Source organism: Mycteria americana, chromosome 24 (assembly GCF_035582795.1).
Source record: "Mycteria americana isolate JAX WOST 10 ecotype Jacksonville Zoo and Gardens chromosome 24, USCA_MyAme_1.0, whole genome shotgun sequence".
In the NCBI taxonomy this organism is placed as follows: Eukaryota; Metazoa; Chordata; class Aves; order Ciconiiformes; family Ciconiidae; genus Mycteria; species Mycteria americana.
Window position 1 is genome coordinate 1,346,122 of NC_134388.1, and position 18,947 is coordinate 1,365,068.

The 18,947-nt window shown below is 52.4% G+C and overlaps 2 protein-coding genes and 1 long non-coding RNA gene across 19 annotated transcripts in view; 1 reads left to right on the forward strand and 2 right to left on the reverse strand.

Moving 5' to 3' along the window:
• Positions 1-3,568: 3,568 nt before the first annotated feature.
• UQCR11 (ubiquinol-cytochrome c reductase, complex III subunit XI) lies at positions 3,569-6,291 on the reverse strand. The gene is made up of 3 exons (XM_075523965.1): positions 6,199-6,291; positions 5,280-5,414; positions 3,569-3,843 (listed from the first exon to the last, which is right to left on the reverse strand). The coding sequence occupies exons 1-2, from the start codon at positions 6,246-6,248 to the stop codon at positions 5,294-5,296; spliced, it is 171 nt and encodes a 56-aa protein (XP_075380080.1). The 5' UTR covers positions 6,249-6,291; the 3' UTR covers positions 3,569-3,843; positions 5,280-5,293.
• Positions 6,292-6,419: 128 nt separating this feature from the next.
• On the forward strand, positions 6,420-18,899 carry LOC142420256 (uncharacterized). The gene is made up of 3 exons (XR_012778720.1): positions 6,420-7,322; positions 7,704-7,873; positions 18,686-18,899. It is a non-coding gene; the product is annotated as an uncharacterized LOC142420256 (long non-coding RNA).
• Positions 17,693-18,947, reverse strand: part of TCF3 (transcription factor 3) — a 75,098-nt gene continuing 73,843 nt past the window's right edge. For all 17 annotated transcript variants that reach the window (XM_075523961.1, XM_075523950.1, XM_075523951.1 and 14 more), the window contains one exon: positions 17,693-18,134. The gene's annotated coding sequence lies outside the window, so the exon portion shown is untranslated. The remainder of the gene's footprint in view (positions 18,135-18,947) is intronic.

Consider the following 18,947-nt stretch of genomic DNA (forward strand, 5'->3'; position numbering starts at 1 on the left):
AGTGATCCTCAGCACCAGGGATGGAACCTGGTAGCCCTCTCTTTCACGCTAACCACTTCATTGTTTCCTCTTTCACTGATTAAAATCAAAGCCACAAACAAGAGTGAACCTTTCACTAAGAAATGCGATCGTGCCAGATACACCGTCCACATTTGGATGCCACGTTTTGAGAAAGACACAGAGTGACTGGAGGCAAGTCAAGAGGAGAGCAATGAAAATCATCAGCTGTCTACAAAATGACGTGCGAGGGAAGAGGAAAGAACCAGGGCTGGTTAGCCTCGAGAAAACAGCCGAGATCTCATAATAGTCTTCAAATATGCAAAAGGGAAAGAATTACTGGGCTTGTATTGCAGGAGGGGAGAGAACTTCTTTTTTCCAAACACGTAAACTGAGAAGTTAAGCACAGAAACAGACCGAGTAGAGGGACTCTGAAATCCCCCTCCATGGCATTTTTTTTAAGAATAAACTGGAAAAGCTGCGGAGCGGATCCTGCTGTGGGGTGGGGATGGAGAAGGTGACCTCTTAAACGTCCACTGAACCTCAAGCTCAGGGTAACAGTAGTTAGAAAATCAGTTTCCACTGACAGCTGGTGCAGCAACAGCTTGCAGAAGGGAAGATGTTTACTCTCCTAGGACTGCATGAAATGTTTGGGTAGAAACTATCTCTTGAGCCCAAGAGAACGCTGCCCTATTCCTTTGGGAGCGCTGCCAAGGTACAGAGGGTAAGGTATTTGCAGATATTGCCACCAGCTGAAAGTGTATTCAGCTGCCAGAGAGCCCATGTTGTTCCAAGACTAGCAGATAATCCAAAAATCACCAGAATCAGTTGCTGTCAGCCATGGAAGCAAGCAACAGAATATCCTGACAGAAAACACTCTTCCATTTAGCCCTGCAGATAACTCTAGCTGAAAGCTTTCTGCTCTGCAGTCAAATATCCCAGACCCAAAAGAGGAGCTTATTTCAGAGCAGGATTCGCCAGGGAGCACCCAACCTACCAGCCCCTGCAGAGGGGCAGAATCTGAGCTGGGCCAGGAGACGACCGCCGGAGAAGAGACCAAAAAGGGCTGAATGCAGCAGACTGACAGTGCTGAGGGGGTTGCAATAACGACTCCCTGTCCCATCTCCACTTACACCTTTCATGATGGAAGTGAAGTGGAGGCAACAGCACGGACAAACACTCAGAAGAGGCAGGCAGGAATGCAAGCCTTCCTTTTCTTAGGGGCAGTTCTGAAGTTCCATCATTAACTCAGAGCTGAAGGTGCTCTTTGATTTCTGTAAATCCAAAGCCCCATGAGCTTGGCCGCCACTGTGCCCTCTAGTGGAACTCTCCAGGTTTTGAAGGGGAAGGATCTCCTGTCAGGTCGTCATCTTTTTAATTAATTTGTTCGTATAATGTACATGACATTTGGTTAGCTCGTTCTGAAAAATAATTACCTGTTAGAAAAGAGGTAATGCTAGGATATTAAAAAATAGAAAGATCACTCATGACACTTGAATGGTGATTATTTGAATTTTAACAGAAATTTGCCCAAGAATGCAGAACATATTTCTAATAGAGTATTTCTGAAGAGTGCTTGCTCTTGTGGAAGGCGAAATACTAGCAATTAAATCAGTTATACACTAATCCTAGGGTTAATTAGAGGCAAAGCCATCATTTGAAGTGCTGCAGAAAACACAAGCAGCTAAACAATCGCCAAAGGGCAAACAAATCCAAAGTCCATACATTTCTTGCAGTGCCTGCCTGTGCAGGCAGCTGGTATTTTGAGTATGTTTTTCTCCTTTAAATATCTTCTAATCTCATCTGCTGTGCACAATGCTGTCGCTGGGGCTTTGCCAAAGGTAACTCTCACTAATGAGAACTGCAGACCGACAACTCAGGGAGACCAGGGTCCTTAGAGGAATGGGCAACACAGACAGACCCTCAGTCCAAGGCCTTCTGAAGAACACTCGCAGCCGTGGAAGCAGAGGCTCACCCGCCCACGGGAACAAGCCAAAACTAGGTCATTTCTGAAGTCAGGAGCAGCGTATTATGCCTGTCCTGTCTAGACGTGTTAAACAGGTGAGTAAAAGCAGAGACTCTAACTGTTCACGTCTGAGCTTACAATCCTGATGACGTGCGAGTACAGGCTAATATAATGTCCACTTTCAAGGCGTACTTTGGATGGAAAAGGATCAATATCCCCAATAGCATAGGGCTGCTGTTGTCAAACCTACATTCTCAGCATTTCAAGGCACAGCGGCTTTGGCCTTTTGGGAGTCAGCCCGGAGTTCAGGAGCACTGCTGGAGCAGGGGAGCGGGACAGACTGAGCAAACAGCACGCTTACCCCATTACGCCATAAGCTTCTGTACCCTCCCATTAGAAGTAGCAGAGCAGCAAAAAGAGTTTGGCATGCGAAAATGATATTCCCCACCCCGCCAATTAAGTATCAATGATGCTGCCGAAGCAATGCTAAAGCAATTGTTCTGTTAAATAAGTAGTGCAAGTATCCTGCACAGTGCCAGCATTTAGGCAGGTTTTACAACAGTTTTCCATAGCAACAGCACTCAGAAGCCTTCAGCCCTGAAGGTGACACCCAAGCAGCACAGCTACTACAACTGAGATTTTTCCCTAAAGAGATTCGATCCTTTCATTACAGCCAAAAATTATAACAAGGTGAAATTTGGCACTAAACAGAGAGAAAACAGTGATCCTGTTCTCACACAGGACCTGTGAGATCTCACAGATCTCACACAGGATTTGTTTGCAAATTCTGGTCTTTGCGGAAAGGGGTGAACTTTCCTCCCTAAGTCTGAGTCGTCTGCTGTAGCTTAGGGGCAGAGACCAGATCAAGAATAGTCTTTGTACTTCCTTTTTCTAACAGCTAAAAACGTTTTCATCTAAAGGGCTCTGGTAGTGGGTTGTTTCATCACCAATTTATGTTGACAAATACAACTATACCTATGAAGTACAGATACACGTTCTTTTCCTACTCAAAACCCACATTAAGAAAGTAACTGAGCAGCTCTCTAAACCACTGTTTTTCACCCTGGTACAGGGAAAGCCTCCCAGGGTTTGTGGACTGCCTTCCCTGAGCCTCTAGACTAAGCCAGAGAAGCTACCCTGTTTCCTGACAGCACACACTGCTTTAAAATGGTGTGTGCTCAATCAGACAGTTTAAGGGATCCACAAATTGATGTTAAAAAGAAACAAAACCTTGCTTTAAACTAAATGCCAGGAATCTGCGTTACCATGAAACTGCAATATTGGCTATGAAAAGTTAACTGCATGCAAGAGTCCACAGTTGCTGCTGATCTAGGAATTATTAGCTTAAAATCAACACATCACTAAGAATAGTTCAAGAACTACAGCAGTATTAAGAGTGATGAGCAACAACTACCCAGGGACAAACAAAAGGCGCAAGCATCCCAGCAGCCACTGGTTGATGCCCGAGGAACCTGCACAGGAAGAGAGGCAAACACGAAGCAGGCCTTCCTTAGCACACGCATTCAAAAAGGCTGAAGACATAACCCAAACCAGGAGTCTAGTCTAAAGAACGTGGACTAAGAAGGTAACACAAAAACCCAAAAATATCATTCACTTGGTTTATTTTGTACATCAGGTTTATAAATTACTCCCATTAGGACAAGATCTGCTGTGAAAGTGATCAGAGGAAGAGTACTAGGCAGGCTGGTCAGTGAAGTTAAATTTGTTCCCAACCAAGCGGTCACAGCTGTTCATGGGAGAGAGAGAGAGAGAGAGGGACACCACGACCTGTTGCAATGTATTGGGCATTTCAAGTTCACCTCAAAGCAGGGTCTCAGCGGACGGATGGCTCCAAAACACTCTATCCAGCAATAAATTTCCTACAATAAACACAAAGCAGTCATTAAGCAGTGCTTCCTGCAAAGTGCTACAGCAGCCAACACTACAGACAGATTTCAAAAGCCTCCAGTACCCAGGCAAGAAGTTTCTGTTACAGAAGCCGACACAGGCACAGCAGAATGCAGGCATGCAGCCTGTAGTCTCTTCGGAAGGAACCAGAGGCCACCATAGAAACATCCTCTTTCGCTAGTCCTGCAGAGGAATATGCTCTTATGCACAATGACACATCAAAGCTCTTGCTTCAAAACAGAGAACCTGCGCTGTGGTCTCAGGAATGTATCCATGTTCCTACTACTGCCTAAGACAATTTTTAAGTAAAGAAAGCCCTTACTAGGTAATTTAATTGCCTCTACACAACTTGAGAGCTTTTCCACTGACTTGTCCATAAACATCTACGGTCACCGGAGATGCTGCAAGTACAGCTGACTTTCATGAAAAGTTTCTTTCATCCTTTGGTTACACCAAAGATCTGTGTGATACATATCTTTAAAAGAGGGAAGACACAGTAAATTGTTTAAGCTGCAACAAGTATCTCTGGAAAAAGAGACTTATAAAAGTACTAAGGATTTGCTCTGTGACTTCCAGACTCACAGATTTCCCTATAAAATACTGTGTAGCTTGAAGGCAAGTATCTTACTTTCATCTAGCAACATTTAAATGTAACTGTTAGTTTGACAGGAAGAAACAAGTATTGAGATGTATATAGTTTCCTCTGGACCTTTTTCCATCAGCATCCTTTAATGCAAGGCAAAAATCTTCCTAACTCCCTTCTATCTGTGGCAGGGAATAAAAAAAGTTCTAAGCCTGCCTGCCTACCGCACAAATATGCATTTAGAGGCCCAACAGAAGGTATCGTCTAACTGCTGCTCTAGCTTTATAGATGGTCGGTCTTATAGAAGATTCAGAACAGCACATTTCATATGCAATTAAAGAAGGAAAAAAACAAACTTGAGAAAGCCAATTTTCCAATGAATCTGTGGTACACAGTAACCAGCTCTGAACATTCAACTGACTTTTAATAACAGTTACAAGGAACAGAAAGGAGTCTGAATTCGCCTAGCAACAAAACTAGTCATGAGCTTGAAGACATTCTACCTAGGATTAGTACCAAACAGATCTGGCAAAAGTTCCAAATTATCACAGAACACTTGATTTGACTTCTTGAGAACCACATTACATTGTGAAAAATCCACTGCTTGCAAAATAATAACTTGAAAAACATATTAATATCTCATCCTTCTGGCACTCTGCAAAGCCCCATATTAAAAAAAAAAAAAAAAAAAGCCCTGAACAATCAAATCGAGCAGTTCTGTTTTGGACCAACAATATGATTGCACCTTGGACAAACAGGACACATCGACTGTCACATCAACACAACACTACTAATTAAGCTAAGAGATGCACAAACAAAACTTACCATTAGAGGGAAGCTTAGTCTTCAGTTTTAAACTTGCCACTGATGTAGGGAACATACTGAAGGACCAGCTTCCAGTCTGTGAACCATATTAAACCAGTACCAGCTACACCACCCCATGTAACAAGGGTGGGAGTCCTAAAGAAGAGACACACACACGTGCAGGTAAACAATGTTAATTCTCCACTGTGAAAGGTCTGGCAAACGCTCATCGCTAAGGTACCTGGGAAAGTAATTTCAATCAAGAAAAAAGCTTGGCAGAAATCTTGACAGAATCTCACATACACAGAAAGGTATTAGTCCCCAGGGCAGTGAAGATATTTTAGAGTTTCCTGTTAAGATGCTTTTATTTAAAAAGGGCATTACCAAGCCAAGAAAAGACGCACTTTTTGTTTAACTATTCTACTGCTATAGCTTGCAGCCCCGTTATTCTGGCCCGCAGGCTGCTTCATCCTCCCTGACGCAACACTGCAAAGCGGCACCCGCTGGCACTGCGACAACCACCCGTAGCTCTGAAACACTCTGAAGACAGCCAGCGCAAGCCGAGGGCCGAGTCCGGCCCAGCCAAAGCCCGGCCAGGCAGACACCCCCCACCCCACCCCGCCCCTCTCGCCCGTCACACCCGGCTCTAGCACTGCTCCGCACCCGCGGGGCCGGCCCCAGCGGGGTCAGCGGACCTCACACGGAACACAGGGCCGCGGAACAAAGCGGAAGGGAACGGAAAAGGCTCGGGAAGCCCTTCAGGCCCCTTAGGGGCGCGGTGGGGGCCGCGGTCGGTCCCGGGGTCCGCGGTGAGGAGTGCGGAGCAGGCCGCGCGCCCCTCGCCGTGGACCCCGGGACCGGCCGCGGCCCGCCCCACGCACCCAAGGCCCACTGGGAAGGAGCCCCGGGGTCGAGCGGGCAGCCCCGGGCCGGGCCTCACCAGTTCTGGAGGAGCTGGACGTAGCGCGGCCCCACCAGCTTGCTCAGCATCCCGCCGCCAGCACCGCCTCAAAGTCACCCCCACTGCGCATGCGCGGGCGCGCCGCTGAGCCACGAAGGACCCCGCGGCCGGCGCGTGCGCATTGAACGGGGCTGCCAGCGGCAGCTGCCTGACTCAAGCGGCGTTGTCATGGCAACACCCCCCCCTTCGGTCGTCGTCCCTCATGGGGCCGGGGCGCCGCGCCCGCCACACAGCCGCGTCCCCGGCCCCGTCTGGAGCGGGGACACGAGCCCTGAGGGGACGGACTGTCCCCACGCTGGAGAGGGGACACGAGCCCTGAGGGGATGGGCCTGTCCTCGCACTGAGCTGGGACTGCTTCTCATCCTCCGTGCTGGAGGAAAGTGGCCCCTTTCCAGAGCAGTTTCCCCAGGGCCCATCAGTGCCACTGCAAACCCTCCTGTCACTGCAAACCCTCCTCGTCGCTGCAAACCCTCCTCGTCGGTGCCGCTCAGCCTCTCCCAACAGGAGAGGGAGTTTTAAGCCAGATCTTTTCAGCAGAGGGTCCTAAATCCACCATCAATTCCATAACGTTCCCCAGGCTCCAAACCAGCTCAGCCTCCTGTGAACCTGCTGAAAGTCCTGGGGGACATCGAAGCCCGAAGCATTCATCTGCCTGAGGCCCGCGGCTGGACTGCCAAAGCTGCAAACGCCTCCCGTGCTCTCCTCTGCAAACCTGCAGCAACGGTGTCCGGCAACGCCGCCAGCAGCCATCGTCTTCCCTCATACCCTGTGCTGGCTGCCGAGAGCCCAGAGTCACAGAGCGGAGCCTGTTGCAAAAACCCAGCTCCTGTTTTCTCGCCAGGACACGGAACAACTATTTTATCAGCCCTTTATGTGACTGACTCAACGCCACGTTTCAGACCGATGGTTCGAGTGTTTCTCTGCCTAGGTGCCAGCAGGGCGACGCGGGTTACTGAACCATGCAGACTTTTGGGTTCGTTTCTGCGAGCTGTTTCCCCACTGCCCACGCACCAGCTGGTGCAGGAGGAAGTCAGACAGGAGCTTCGTGGTGTGCGTTCCTGCAGGAAACCGGTGCCTTTGCCACAGCCACCGCGGTACCAAGGGTACGGTGGGGGAAGTGAGCCTGGTGAACAGGATCCGCACAGGTTTTGCTTTTTTAATGTCTGTTTAGCTCCATGGAGTCATGCACACACAGGAGAGTCTCAGCTTTCACTTTGCATTGAAAGTTTCCTAGATGCCAAAACAAAATAACGAAGGCAAAATAACTCAAAACCCAAAAGGCAATGAAAAACAGCTCAATGTTTATCTTCAGAAAACCCTTGGGGTTTTGAAGGCAGTTTGAGGGGAGGTCATGTATCCTACTGCTTTACCCCAGTCAAGGCAGACAGAGAAAGATCCAGTAATACCACCAATTTCCTGGTTAAAGCAAAACAAGGGCAATATTAGCAACTCATCCTTTCAATATATTTTGCTGTCATCTACAGTTCAAGCACTGTGCAAAGGGATTTGCGGTCTGCTCTGGACACCATGCTGCAATACCAGGCTTGCTCCTTCCCTGCAGAAACTCCTTTTAGCTGTTGGGAGAATGTTCACACCGCAGCAGGGACAGCTACGCCTCCAAAGCTTGACTCCTGAAGGTGAGCTGCCACCAAAGGTGAGCGACACTTTCTTCTCTTGGTGACTTCTGTGGCACAGGTGTCATTTTAGATTCTGGAGCAGAAAAGAAAGGGCAGTGAGCCTGGTTGTCCAGAGCTGCCTTAGGGACACCACGCTAAAGCACAAAGCTGCGTTCAACCATTAGAACAAGCGATCTGCATCTCTCAGGCCACCAGAGCAAGCGGGGATGTCTCTGTTGATGCCTTGGATCAACAAAAATCGCCCCCCGTTTAAAGCAGTGAGGTGGAGTTTTCTGCTCCAAGAGAGCAGACGGCTCTGCAATAGCTTGTCTTTGCTTTAAGGAGTTCACGGCCACGTCTGGCAGTGCCAGCATGACATGACGTTTGCCCACAGGATCTACAGTCTCATTGCACCTCTTGACTCATCTCCAGGGAGAAAATGCTTCAGAGCATTCACCTAGGAACCTCCAGCTCTGCATCACTTGGTGGCCACTGCTTGGATCTTGGGCAAGCTATTTGCTCTCAGCCACTCAGCAGCAACTCCCGTGTGGTGCTCCTTGTTCCTGCCCTCACCTGATCTCCCAGCCCAAGCCTGCTCTGGCCACTGGGGCTTGCCTGCTTTACCTTCAGCCTTGTGCATCTCCGAGCATCCATCTTCCAAGCTGCAGCCTTGCTCCCAAGCACGCATTTCTCCCTTGTCTGGATCTGGTACAACCTTGGTTTCTTGGTCCTCCACCCTTCCTTGTCCTGATGACTCCCCTCTTCACTCCGAGGATGCCCCTCACCTGGCCTGGCAGCTCACATCTCAAATTTCTCAGTAACCAAGGTGTTTGGTGTCTTTAAACAGTTTGGCTTATCTGGGCCTACCCTGGCTTTTAGCCAGCTCAAGGGAGAAGAGCAAACCGGCCCAGCACAGGCTCTGGCCACATGGCAGCACAACCCCCAGGGCTGAGCTAGCTCTTCTACGTGAGAGCGTGCAGGAAACCACCCCTGTGAGGAGGGAGCAAAGGCGAAGAGGATGAGGCGAGGCGCATCAGTCTGGACAAGGAGACGCAGAATTAAGAGGACTATCATTTGATGCGCTCGGTGCGGCTCGGGAGGGCACTGCACTACCTCAGAGCACGCTCGCTGCTGAGAGAAGGGCTCAATGAGATTTAACTGGCTACTGCAAGAGCCACTGCTCAGTTAACGCAGACTGTTTTTCCTGCTAGGGCCTATGTGGACAAGCCCCGAGCTGGAGCAGCGCAGCAGAAACACAGGCAGCAACTCTGAGAAAGGAGGGCTGCTTTCGGGCAGCATCTCCTCTTTGGAACCAGGGTCTTGGAGAGGGTCCGCAAGGGCTCAGTGCTCCTGGATGCACCTACTGCAACTCTGTTTCCCCCAAAAGGAGTCACTAATGTGCTGAGCAAGCTGGTGGCGGAGGGCTAACCCAACCACTGAAACCACAAGGGTTGAAGCTATGATGATTTGGGGAAATACCTGCTGATCGGAGGGGCAACACATCGGGGACCTGCCCAGTGAAGCCTGGAGGATGAGGGCACGGAGAGCCCGGCTGGGCAGCACAGCACAGCAGTGCGTCTGAAGATGCTGTGGCCAGGGCTGGGCCCTTGGCAGAGGGTGACGGAGAGAGATCCCCCGTGATTCACCCCACGGATGAGGCTGGGAGGGTGAGAACCTACGAGGCTGGGCTGTCTCCCAGTACTGGATCCAGCCCATTCTTGCAGGGTTTAAGCCCTCTTAAACGCTCTGCCACATCGTCTCCCCCGTTACCAGTCTATGCTGGGCTCCTGGTATGGGCTGGGTGCGTTTGACCTGACTTCCAACTTGCACCCTGCCGGTACTGCCCTCACTGGGTGCTCCCCAGGGCAGAGGCAAGGAAGCAACAGCCGTGCTGCGACATCCCCTCCTTCCAGCCAGGCAGGGGCTGCATTCCCAACACAAATCTTTCCAGCAATAAAAATGAAGATGAGACCTCTGCCACGCGTAACCCGGGCTAAAATACACGCTGCCCCATGAGAACAGCACCCCAGAGACGCGGCGAAGGACCTCATCGACCACAGCAGAGCCGCAGGAGAAGCTGTGCTGTGACAGGGAGACCCCAGCACCTACGTGTCTGCCAAGGCGTTTCTGATGGTTGCTGGGGAAGGTGCCCAGATCCCATGGTGATGGGCAGCGGCTGGAAACCTTCACTGGAGGCCGCGTGCAGGGGGGGTCAGCAACACTCATAGTGCGTGAATTTAGGCTGTGCCACAGTGCCAATTCAGTAGGTAGGACCTGTGCCCAGAGCACAGGAACAGAGATTGAGTGGACAGCGTCTGAGAACCTGTCTTGTCTTGCCTTTTCTTTTTTTTTTTAGTACAAGGTAAAACCTTTATTACAACTTTTCATTCATAGGTATACAACATCTGAAAGACAGATATGGGGAAAAAAAGTAATATTGTTATAAAATGTCACATTTATTGCTACATTACTGTTATATACAGGACAGTTCTCAAAATCTACTTTAAAAAAGTTAGGATTATTTAAAAATTCCAAATAATCCAGCCAGCTGTTTTGACACTTGTATAAAATTATTTAAAAAAATGAAAACAATTCATATCTTGAGGCACTCAGAAACACAATTTTATCCCCCAATTGTGATTCATTTCAAAGAACAACGCATTTCCCCACCCCCAAATACTTTATTTTTTTTTTTTTTTGCTGGGTTAGGCATATATATATATATATTTACTATATATATAGTTCAAAACTATAATGTGTATCTGATTTAAGAACAAGGATTTCAGCCACTTAAGTACATCTGGATTTACAGGTAGGCAGCATAAACATCAAAAGCAAGGACCATTTTTTTAAAGGCCAAAACCCAAAAACAACCCAAAATTTTCTACGGGGTTAAAAATAAACAACTTCCGCAGGCATCTCCCATCTGCTCTCCCACCCCCCGTCCTACAAAAATATATAGAAAGAGCAACCCAGTAACGCTTCGTTTCCCCAACGAGCTGGAGCCCTCCATAGAAAATGGGCCATTTCCTGCAGACCGCGAGGTCCGAGCGTGTGGTTGGGGTCATCCCTGCTCTGCTTCACCAGGTGCCTCTTTCTCCTCTCTCCTCTCCTGGCAAATTAACTACCGCTGGCAGGAGGGTGCACGGCTTCCCGTGGCTCCTTCCCTCCCCGAGAGGCCCCATGTTACAAGGTTTGCTCAAAAGCTGGTGGGTTTCAAGTGATTTGGGAAGACGTGGCACCGGGAAGGGGGATCCGCAGTGTCCCCGGCTCGCTGCTGCGGGAGCTGCTGCGGGGAGCTCCGTGGCTCCCCAGGGCACAGCCCAGGGATGCAGGGCGCAAGGATGCTCTTCGGCAAAAGGCCTCGGTACCCGGGACACCCCATTTTGAAGCACAAACCCCTTTGCTCTCCCATACTGGTGCCCACAGCTGCACCATGCCAAGGTGTAACAGGGCGCGAGTTTTATTCCCTCTCCTTCCAACGCGGTGGGTGCTTGGCTGGACCAGGGTAGGTATTGCAAGACCTGAGGAGCAAGAGGCGTACAAAAGCAGAGGAACAGAAATACCGGCATGGAGACCCACGGCAGGGCTGCCTCTTGCCCCCTGGGGGCGGGATGCCAGATGGACACAGAAGTTTTGGCAGAAAGGACGCCTGCGGCCTGCACCGCCCTCCTAACCAGAGACCACCTCCATGCTCGGCTCACATGGGAGTCCCGCAGGCAAAGGCACTGCAGCTGCCGGCTCTCCAGAAGGGGTGAATTGCCCTGAATATTGTTTGATCTGTGCTCTGCACAGAGCACCAGGTCCTGCCACGCCTGCCCCAAGGGCAGTGGGGCAGGGAGAGGCAGCTGTGCCATGGGGCCGACCCGCAGCATCCACCTCCCAAATCCTCCCACCTCCGCCCCAGCAGATAGGCAGCTGGTGGCACGGTTCTGCCCCACTGTGAAGAAACCCACGGTGGCTGCGCATGAAGGGAAACAGCTCGGAGGTGCTGGCTGGAGAGACTGGGGAGCACAGGAGGAAGGAAAACACACCTTCAGGCTTGAGACGGTTGAAGGAAGACCAGCCAAACCAAGCCTGAGGCTCAGGCATTAACGGAGCAGCCCGTAGAGTGGGCAGCAACGAGGTGGGACACAGCTTCTCCGTTCAGGGGTACTGGGGGAGATGGTGCAAGATGACAGATACTGGCAGTGAGCCGCCAAGCATCGAGTAGAAGGCACAGGAGGGTGAAGGGTGCATGGAGGAGCCCTAGGACCAGGCCTTGCCCCCTCCAATTCAGTGCTCGGCTCCTGCAACACGAGTTGGAAGGGGTGTTCCTGTGGTCTCACCCCTCGTCTACCCAGCCCCGGCTCCAGGGCACAGGTCTTGAAATGCTTTTGGAGCTGCTAGAAATGAAGCCGGACCCTGAGAGCAGCAGGGAGCAGGAGCTCAGCAGTCATGGACAGAGCAGAGAGAATGGGCTGGGCTGGGACCTGGAGAACCCAGGAGGGAGAGGAGAGGGGGTTGCATAGGATTTAACAGGGCAAAGACCTTGTGCAAGCTTGTGGTATGGGAAACAGGCCTTGCTATTGCTGGTGTCAAGCAGGAACAGGGGAATCCAGTGGCCACGGCTTGCTCCAGGTTAGCCAGCACTGCACCTCAGGGGCTGATAGCTTGTCCTGGCCCAAGTCCAGTACTAGCTTTGCTTCACCTCCCCATTCTCAGCTCTTTTCTAAAACTCCAGGCCAGGGACTTGCTGAAACTGGAGCTGGCCCAGAGTCACCAGCATAGCACACAGCAGGGCCTGCAAAGACGACCGTGGGCTCCGCTGGTACTGAAGTTAGCAGCCTCCTCATGGGAGCAAAGCTCAGGGATGCAGGGGATTGAGGATTTGAAAAGCCTCCTGTTTCTGAAGGCACCCCTCGCCTGCCGAGCGGGAGGATGCACTGAATCGCCCAGCAAGGACCCAGGGCCTAAAGGCGCTGTTGGCTTCACCAGGTACACGCGTGGGACGCAAAGGACCTTTGAGAGCAGCTTCTGCACTGAACCTGAAATTGCAGACTCCTGGGGAAATCCCAGCCCGATTCTGTCCTTCCTGTTCAATCGCTACCAGGTAGCGAGTGCAAACCTCTAGGAAACCGGCTCATCACTGATGCGCGGGCTAGGGGAAAAAGCTGTTCGCTTAAAGTCACAGCTGAGGAGGTTTCACATCACATTTCTGCATTTCTCTGCTGGAGAGGGCAAAAACCCCAACTGCAAAGCAGCCAGACCCCTGGCCCTGGAGTGACGGTGCACAGGGGAGGGGCAGCAAGTTGACCCCACCGCGTGGGGCTGGCATGGACCTGCTCCCGACAGCCAGATGTGGGATCTTGGGGTGCCCAGCTAACTCGACTGCCCCAATTCCTGCAAACCGTCTGCCCAGGCACTGCTGCGCCCCTTGCTCCCAGGCTGGAGCTCAGTGCGGACAGGAGGGGTACGGACTGGGATCCAGATGTCCCAGGTCCTGTCCCTCCTGCCAACACACCTCCGAAGGATACCAGCACAAGCTGTAAAAGCAGGGGAGCAGAGAGCCCGAGGAGATGTTGGCAAAGAGCTGGAGCTGAACTCAAGCCAGGCAGTCGCTTGGCTGCGAGTAGGTCTGACTGGTGGGTCACAGGCAGGGGAGCGACTGCCAAACCAGGGGTTAGCTGGAATTTTGCTCCCCGGGGTGCACTGGCAGCGGCTGCAGGGTTGTGAGCAGGAGCAGGCAGACTGCCACCACCTCCTGTCGATGCCGAGCGCCGTCGGTACGAGACCATAAAGGTGCGGTCTCTGGGAGGCTGCAGCTGTTTTGCTCTGGGGCAAAAGCAGGTGAAGAGGGAGAAAGAACAAAAATCTGCAATTTTTACTGTTAATAAACTGGATTCCAGACACTCCCCAGCACCTGGTGGCATGCGCAGCTCTCAGGCAGGATGTGCAGGGAGGCTGGGGGCTGCTTGAGGGGGAGGAAAGAGGAGGTCCCTTGGGCTCGGGACTCGAGGACTGCACCCCAGCGGCTGGCCCTGCCACACAAGAAGCATCCCATGGCAGATGTACGCCTGGGACCCCAGTTCTGCTGTTTGACTACGATGCAGCTCGGCTACTGCGTCCCGGGAAAAAGAGCAACTAGAAAATGCACACAGGAGAAGGCAGCCTCTCCCCTGATTCCTTATCCGATGAAGGAAGCTTTGTGGGGGCTCTGTGGCCCCCAACGCTGAGGGGCACGCAGCCCAGGAGAACCCATACATGCAAGGCTGAGAGAGGAAGCAGAAAACTGAATGAATGCCACCCTGCAGCACGTCACCCATTCGTGACAGCTCTCTGTGCAGGACCATCAGCGCAAGGGACATGCAGACAGGCAGAGAAGCAATTTTGGGGAGAAAAGTGATCTGTAAGACAGCACAGTTGAATGCCAGCAGAGCCATGGGCTGGGGAGGGCGCAGACCCTGGCCCTCTCTGACCATGACACCTAAAGACAAGAGTTTCATTGCAATAGGCTGATATTTCAGGGCTGGCCTGGTGGTATTTTGGAGACAGCACCTGACAACGCTCATTTTTAGAAAAGCCACTTTCACTGGCAGGTTACAGGCACCACGTTCGCACCGAGCCAAACACACTAGCAAGCCAAAGTAATTTTGTCTTGCTGCACTCCGCAGTTGCTCCCTATACAGCTGGAGAGCAGAGATTCCACCAAGGCTGTGCTGAGCTGGCGCAGGCAGCAAGCGCGACAGCACACAAAGCACCCTGCGCCATCGAGGCAGCTCCCAGGCACGGCACTACCAGCCCCCGACACTGCACTTCCCTGCTGGAGGAACCAAGATCTCCTCCAAACCCTGGCACCCGGGGGTTTATGCTCAAGGACTTTCCTCCGAGCCTTGCCATGAAGTTAGCTGGTTTTGCTGTCAAGAAAACAGCATCTGAGCCCCCTAAATGCAGATGAAAAGCCCCATCTCTGTTGCAGTTTGGGGATGGGGATGATGGGAAAGGCTCTGTCTCATCAGGAGTTCCCCCTGGCCTGCAGAGCATCAGCCAGGACTCGGAGGGGATGAGGGAGTTCAGCAAAATTTTGAACAAATCATAAAGCTTCTCAAATTTCCCATTTTGTTGAGTTTCCAGATTTTTCTTGACTACCATCTCTTTTCTTTAAATCCAGTTGTGTATGACTGCCACCTCAAATTCTTGTTGCAAAATGAAAGTTTTGGGGAAGCACTTTTCATTTTTTCGTACGGTTTCACGCTTGCCAGGGCTGGGACAGTGCTCCATCCCTGCCCAGTCCTGGGGCGGTGGCACTGAGCCAGCAGAAAACCCCGAGCAGCGAGCGCCCTGCCAGCCCCAGCACCGTCCTGCCAACGGGGCAGAAATGCTCACGGGATGAAGCAGCCTTTTACCAGCTGCAGAAAGCAGCTGATGAGTCCCTAATTCCTACCCTAGCGCATGAATCGGGTTGTCCGAGTGTCCGGACCCGGCTAGCAGGCTATGGAGGGGCACTGCCCCCTCCCTGCCCGTTTTACCATCCCCAAACTGACCGTGCTCCAGCATCTGAAGCACAACCCAACCTGGCAGGATGCTTCAGGAAGACACGGCTTTTGCTGCAAGGGAGCTGCTCCATGGGGGCAAGGCTGTCACACACGGAGGAAAACCTCATCTGTCTCACACTGCCCAGTGCTTAAGCAGGCAGAAGAACCCAGGGGAGGGAAGAGTGTCATAACCTGACGAGCTCATTAGGCTGAAACATGTCTGCTGACACAGGCAAGAAGAATGCGTGTTCCTGGGCTGCAGGGACCACAGCCACCGACCCTTCCCGGACTTCCTGGGGACAGAGCTGGAGGCCGCTGCGGTCTCAGGTCTCACCACACAGAAGTGATGGTGGGAGCAGAGGGCTGTGGGCAGGGAAAGCCAGGAACACCCGAGAGCCTCAGAGGTATGGTTGGACCTTGCAGAGTCCCAGGGCAGTGCCGGTGCCAGGGGCAGCAGGGAGAGACGGTCCCATACTGCTCCGGCACTTTAAGTCGCTCCTCTCTGAGATGCTACAGGGACTGAGCCCACGGTACCCAGCTGTAGGTGGGAGATGAGCAATGTTCTGAGCATTTCCAGTAGGCTTTGCTGGAGCACAAAGCATAGCTACGAGCACAAGAGGAGCACCAGGAGGTTATGCCAAAGCCTGGGGTTGCTAGGAAGTGCCACAGGACCTAATCCTGTTCACCAGTCCTTCCCTTTCCCTGTGCCAAAGCAATACAGCTTCCCCAGGAGCACAGGCCAGAAAAGCAGAGGGGAGAGAGGGACCCTGCTGCTGGGGGTCCTACCGTACTCGCTGTCCCCACGTTCCCCCCAGGCCAGCACCCGTGCCCTGTGAACTATCCTGCCTGATTGGGCTCTGCCAGGCAGATCTGGGCAGCAGCCGGCCCCAGTCTGAGAGCGTTACAGACACTGCTGAGCTGGGATTTAACATCCCCCCGGGGAGCTGACCCCGTCTGCCTGCAGAGCTGGGAAGAACCGGGCACAAAATGTTTCAGAAGGAGAAGGAGAGGGAAGAAACAAGAATAAATTCCCAGTGGATGCTTTTCCATTGCCAACTCCAGAACAGCTGCCACAGCTCAGCACCGCCGAGCACCTCTTCATTTGCTCCCACATCTCTGGGGCACCCTGCCACACGGTGGGGCTGCCGGGGGTCTTCCTCCTGCTGAACACACTGGAGCAGTCTGGAGCAACGCTGGGAAGCCCTTGGAGCGAAGGGATCGTTGGCCCAGCTCGGCTGCCGGAGCATCTCGCGCAGGACGGGCGCTCGCGGCTCCCCTCCTTTCCAGCACGGAGAGAGGAGCCCACCTACAGGTGACAGCGGCCACTCTGCATCCCCATGGCAAGCCGGGTGGTATGCTGGGCTGAGTTTGCCTCCAAGGATGCTTTGGAGATACAACAGCAGGTGAAGGCGGGGTGTGAAACCACCCCTCTCTCCCCAAGCCTGCAGCGTTTTGCACTTCTGATGGTGGTGGCTCCAGCGTGGGGAGAAGCTGCGTGGAGACAGGGATCCTGCTGCCGGTTGCGGCTTGCTGAGGGCTGAAGCGAGTGCACACGCCAGGTAGCTGCTCCCCTTCCTGCCACCTTGGGCTCTGCTGCCTGCTGCCAGCGTCCGCGGGTCTGTCTGCTGCTGGGGACACCGAGCACAGTGTCCTGCTGCTGCCTTTGCTCTGTCCGCCTCTGCCTCTTCCCAGTCCTCCAGCTTTGTTCAGTTCGTCTTTGTTCAGCGCTGTCCCTGGAAGCACCTCTGACAGCGGGCATTTGCTCGGACGCATAGGCAAGAGGCGCTTTCCTCCGCCCTGGGCTTCCCTCTTGCATCTGTGTTGCTGCTTTGCTTACCTTGAAAGAGCCCCAGTCCCTCGGTGCTCTTCCACCCCCCAAGGCCTGCTCTCTCCCGGCAGCTCGTCCTCCCCATCATGATGCTCCGGCACAGCCACGGGGCACCTCCTCTCCCAGATGGGACCGCGGCCTCTGGGATCCTCCAGGAGTAAAGCAAATATTGCAGAGACCCGTGATGGACCTCGGTCACCTCCCGGGAGGAGCGGGAGCACCGCTGAAGGATACTGCTGCAACTTGCTTTGCTGTTTAACTTCCTTTTCCCAAATCAGAAGTGGCCAAAGCAAAGAGATGGTGAATTCAGCACATGAGTTTGTTTTTTTATAATGGAAGGTACAAGCCAGGCAAGGAAGAACATCCCCTTGCTGTGGCTACATTCGCTTTTAGTGGCTTTCAGAGCCGAATCTGAGAATTCCTCTCTTTATATCCAGTCTCTCTTAATACAATTTTAATATTCTGGTTGATCCTAAAGATGCAACGTTAACTATAGAAACAGCAGCAGAAAAGCGTGGGGTACAAGACATTTTTTTTATACAAAAAAAAATTCTTTTCGTTGCTTACAAAACATATGCAAAAGAAGCTAAAAAAACCAAAAGGCATTGCTATTTGTTCTACATAAAAAATCTCATAACTAATGTTCTTTTTTTTTAAAAAAGAAATATCAAGCTTAGGCACAATTTTGCTGCTGGCTGCTTGTGAACAAGCCAAGAGAACATGCCACCCCCTCCTAACTGAGTGATATGTATTGACTGTTCCGCACTTTATACTTAAGGCAATTTTTTTGTTTTCATTTTGTTTTTGACAAAGTGTTTTTTCCACCCCTTACGTCATGCCAGGATCCGTCCATGTGTGTCAGTATTAGCGGTACTAAAGTTTATGGTTCGAGAAGGTTGCAGGTCACACCGAGGGTTTTCTTCCTACAGATCTCTCTATCCAGAGGAACAAAAAGATCTACAAATAAAAAAACCAAAAGCCTGAAGTGAGAGAAACCCAAATGAGAATAAAACTCTGCTCCTTGCGTGGGGGGGCCACAAGCCACCCTGCCGCAGCCTGGTCTCTGCAGGAGAAGTCAGCCCCAAGGGCTCGATGTGGCTGCAGCGGAGCTAAGACACAAGCTCGCTATTCTGCCAAGACACCGGCTTCACCTTTTGTTTTTCAGGGCAGCCCCAGGCACCCACCGGCGCAGGGGACGTCGGGGGACCACGGCACCTCCATGCGCTCTGGGGCGTGCGGGTGCTACGGGCTGAGGCATTGCAGCCCCGCACGGGGAGCCTCGCTGACGGCGTCGGCCTCTGACCCACCGCTCCTGATCTGCTCAATCCCCCACCGACATCCCTGCACCGCTCGGGCCAGACACGCTGAGCTACTGCTGGCCAAGCATGGGGTTCCTTTAAAAACAGGGACAGGCCAGCAGAGCCTGCGCCTGCCACGGTTTCGCTGGGGGAATTTCACCTTCTCTGTCTTTCTTAGCATTTCTGAGACCTGCCCATTCCCTCCCATAGGGCCACTGGGCAAAGGAGTTGCTGGCTTCCAGTAGCCAACTGGGGCAGGGCTGGGAGGCACAGAGCAGAGCTGAGCTTGCTCAGAGTGGTGAGAGCACTGAAACCCTCCGTCCCGGCTACGGGGCTGCACCTCTCCTGTGGGGCAGAGGCTTTGGGTGTCCACAGACGAGCAAACGACACGCACGGGCAAGTCATTACTTAAGGTAAATTAAGAAGGACATCGGCTGGTGCCAAACGAGGGGGGCTGAGCAGCCAAAGCAGA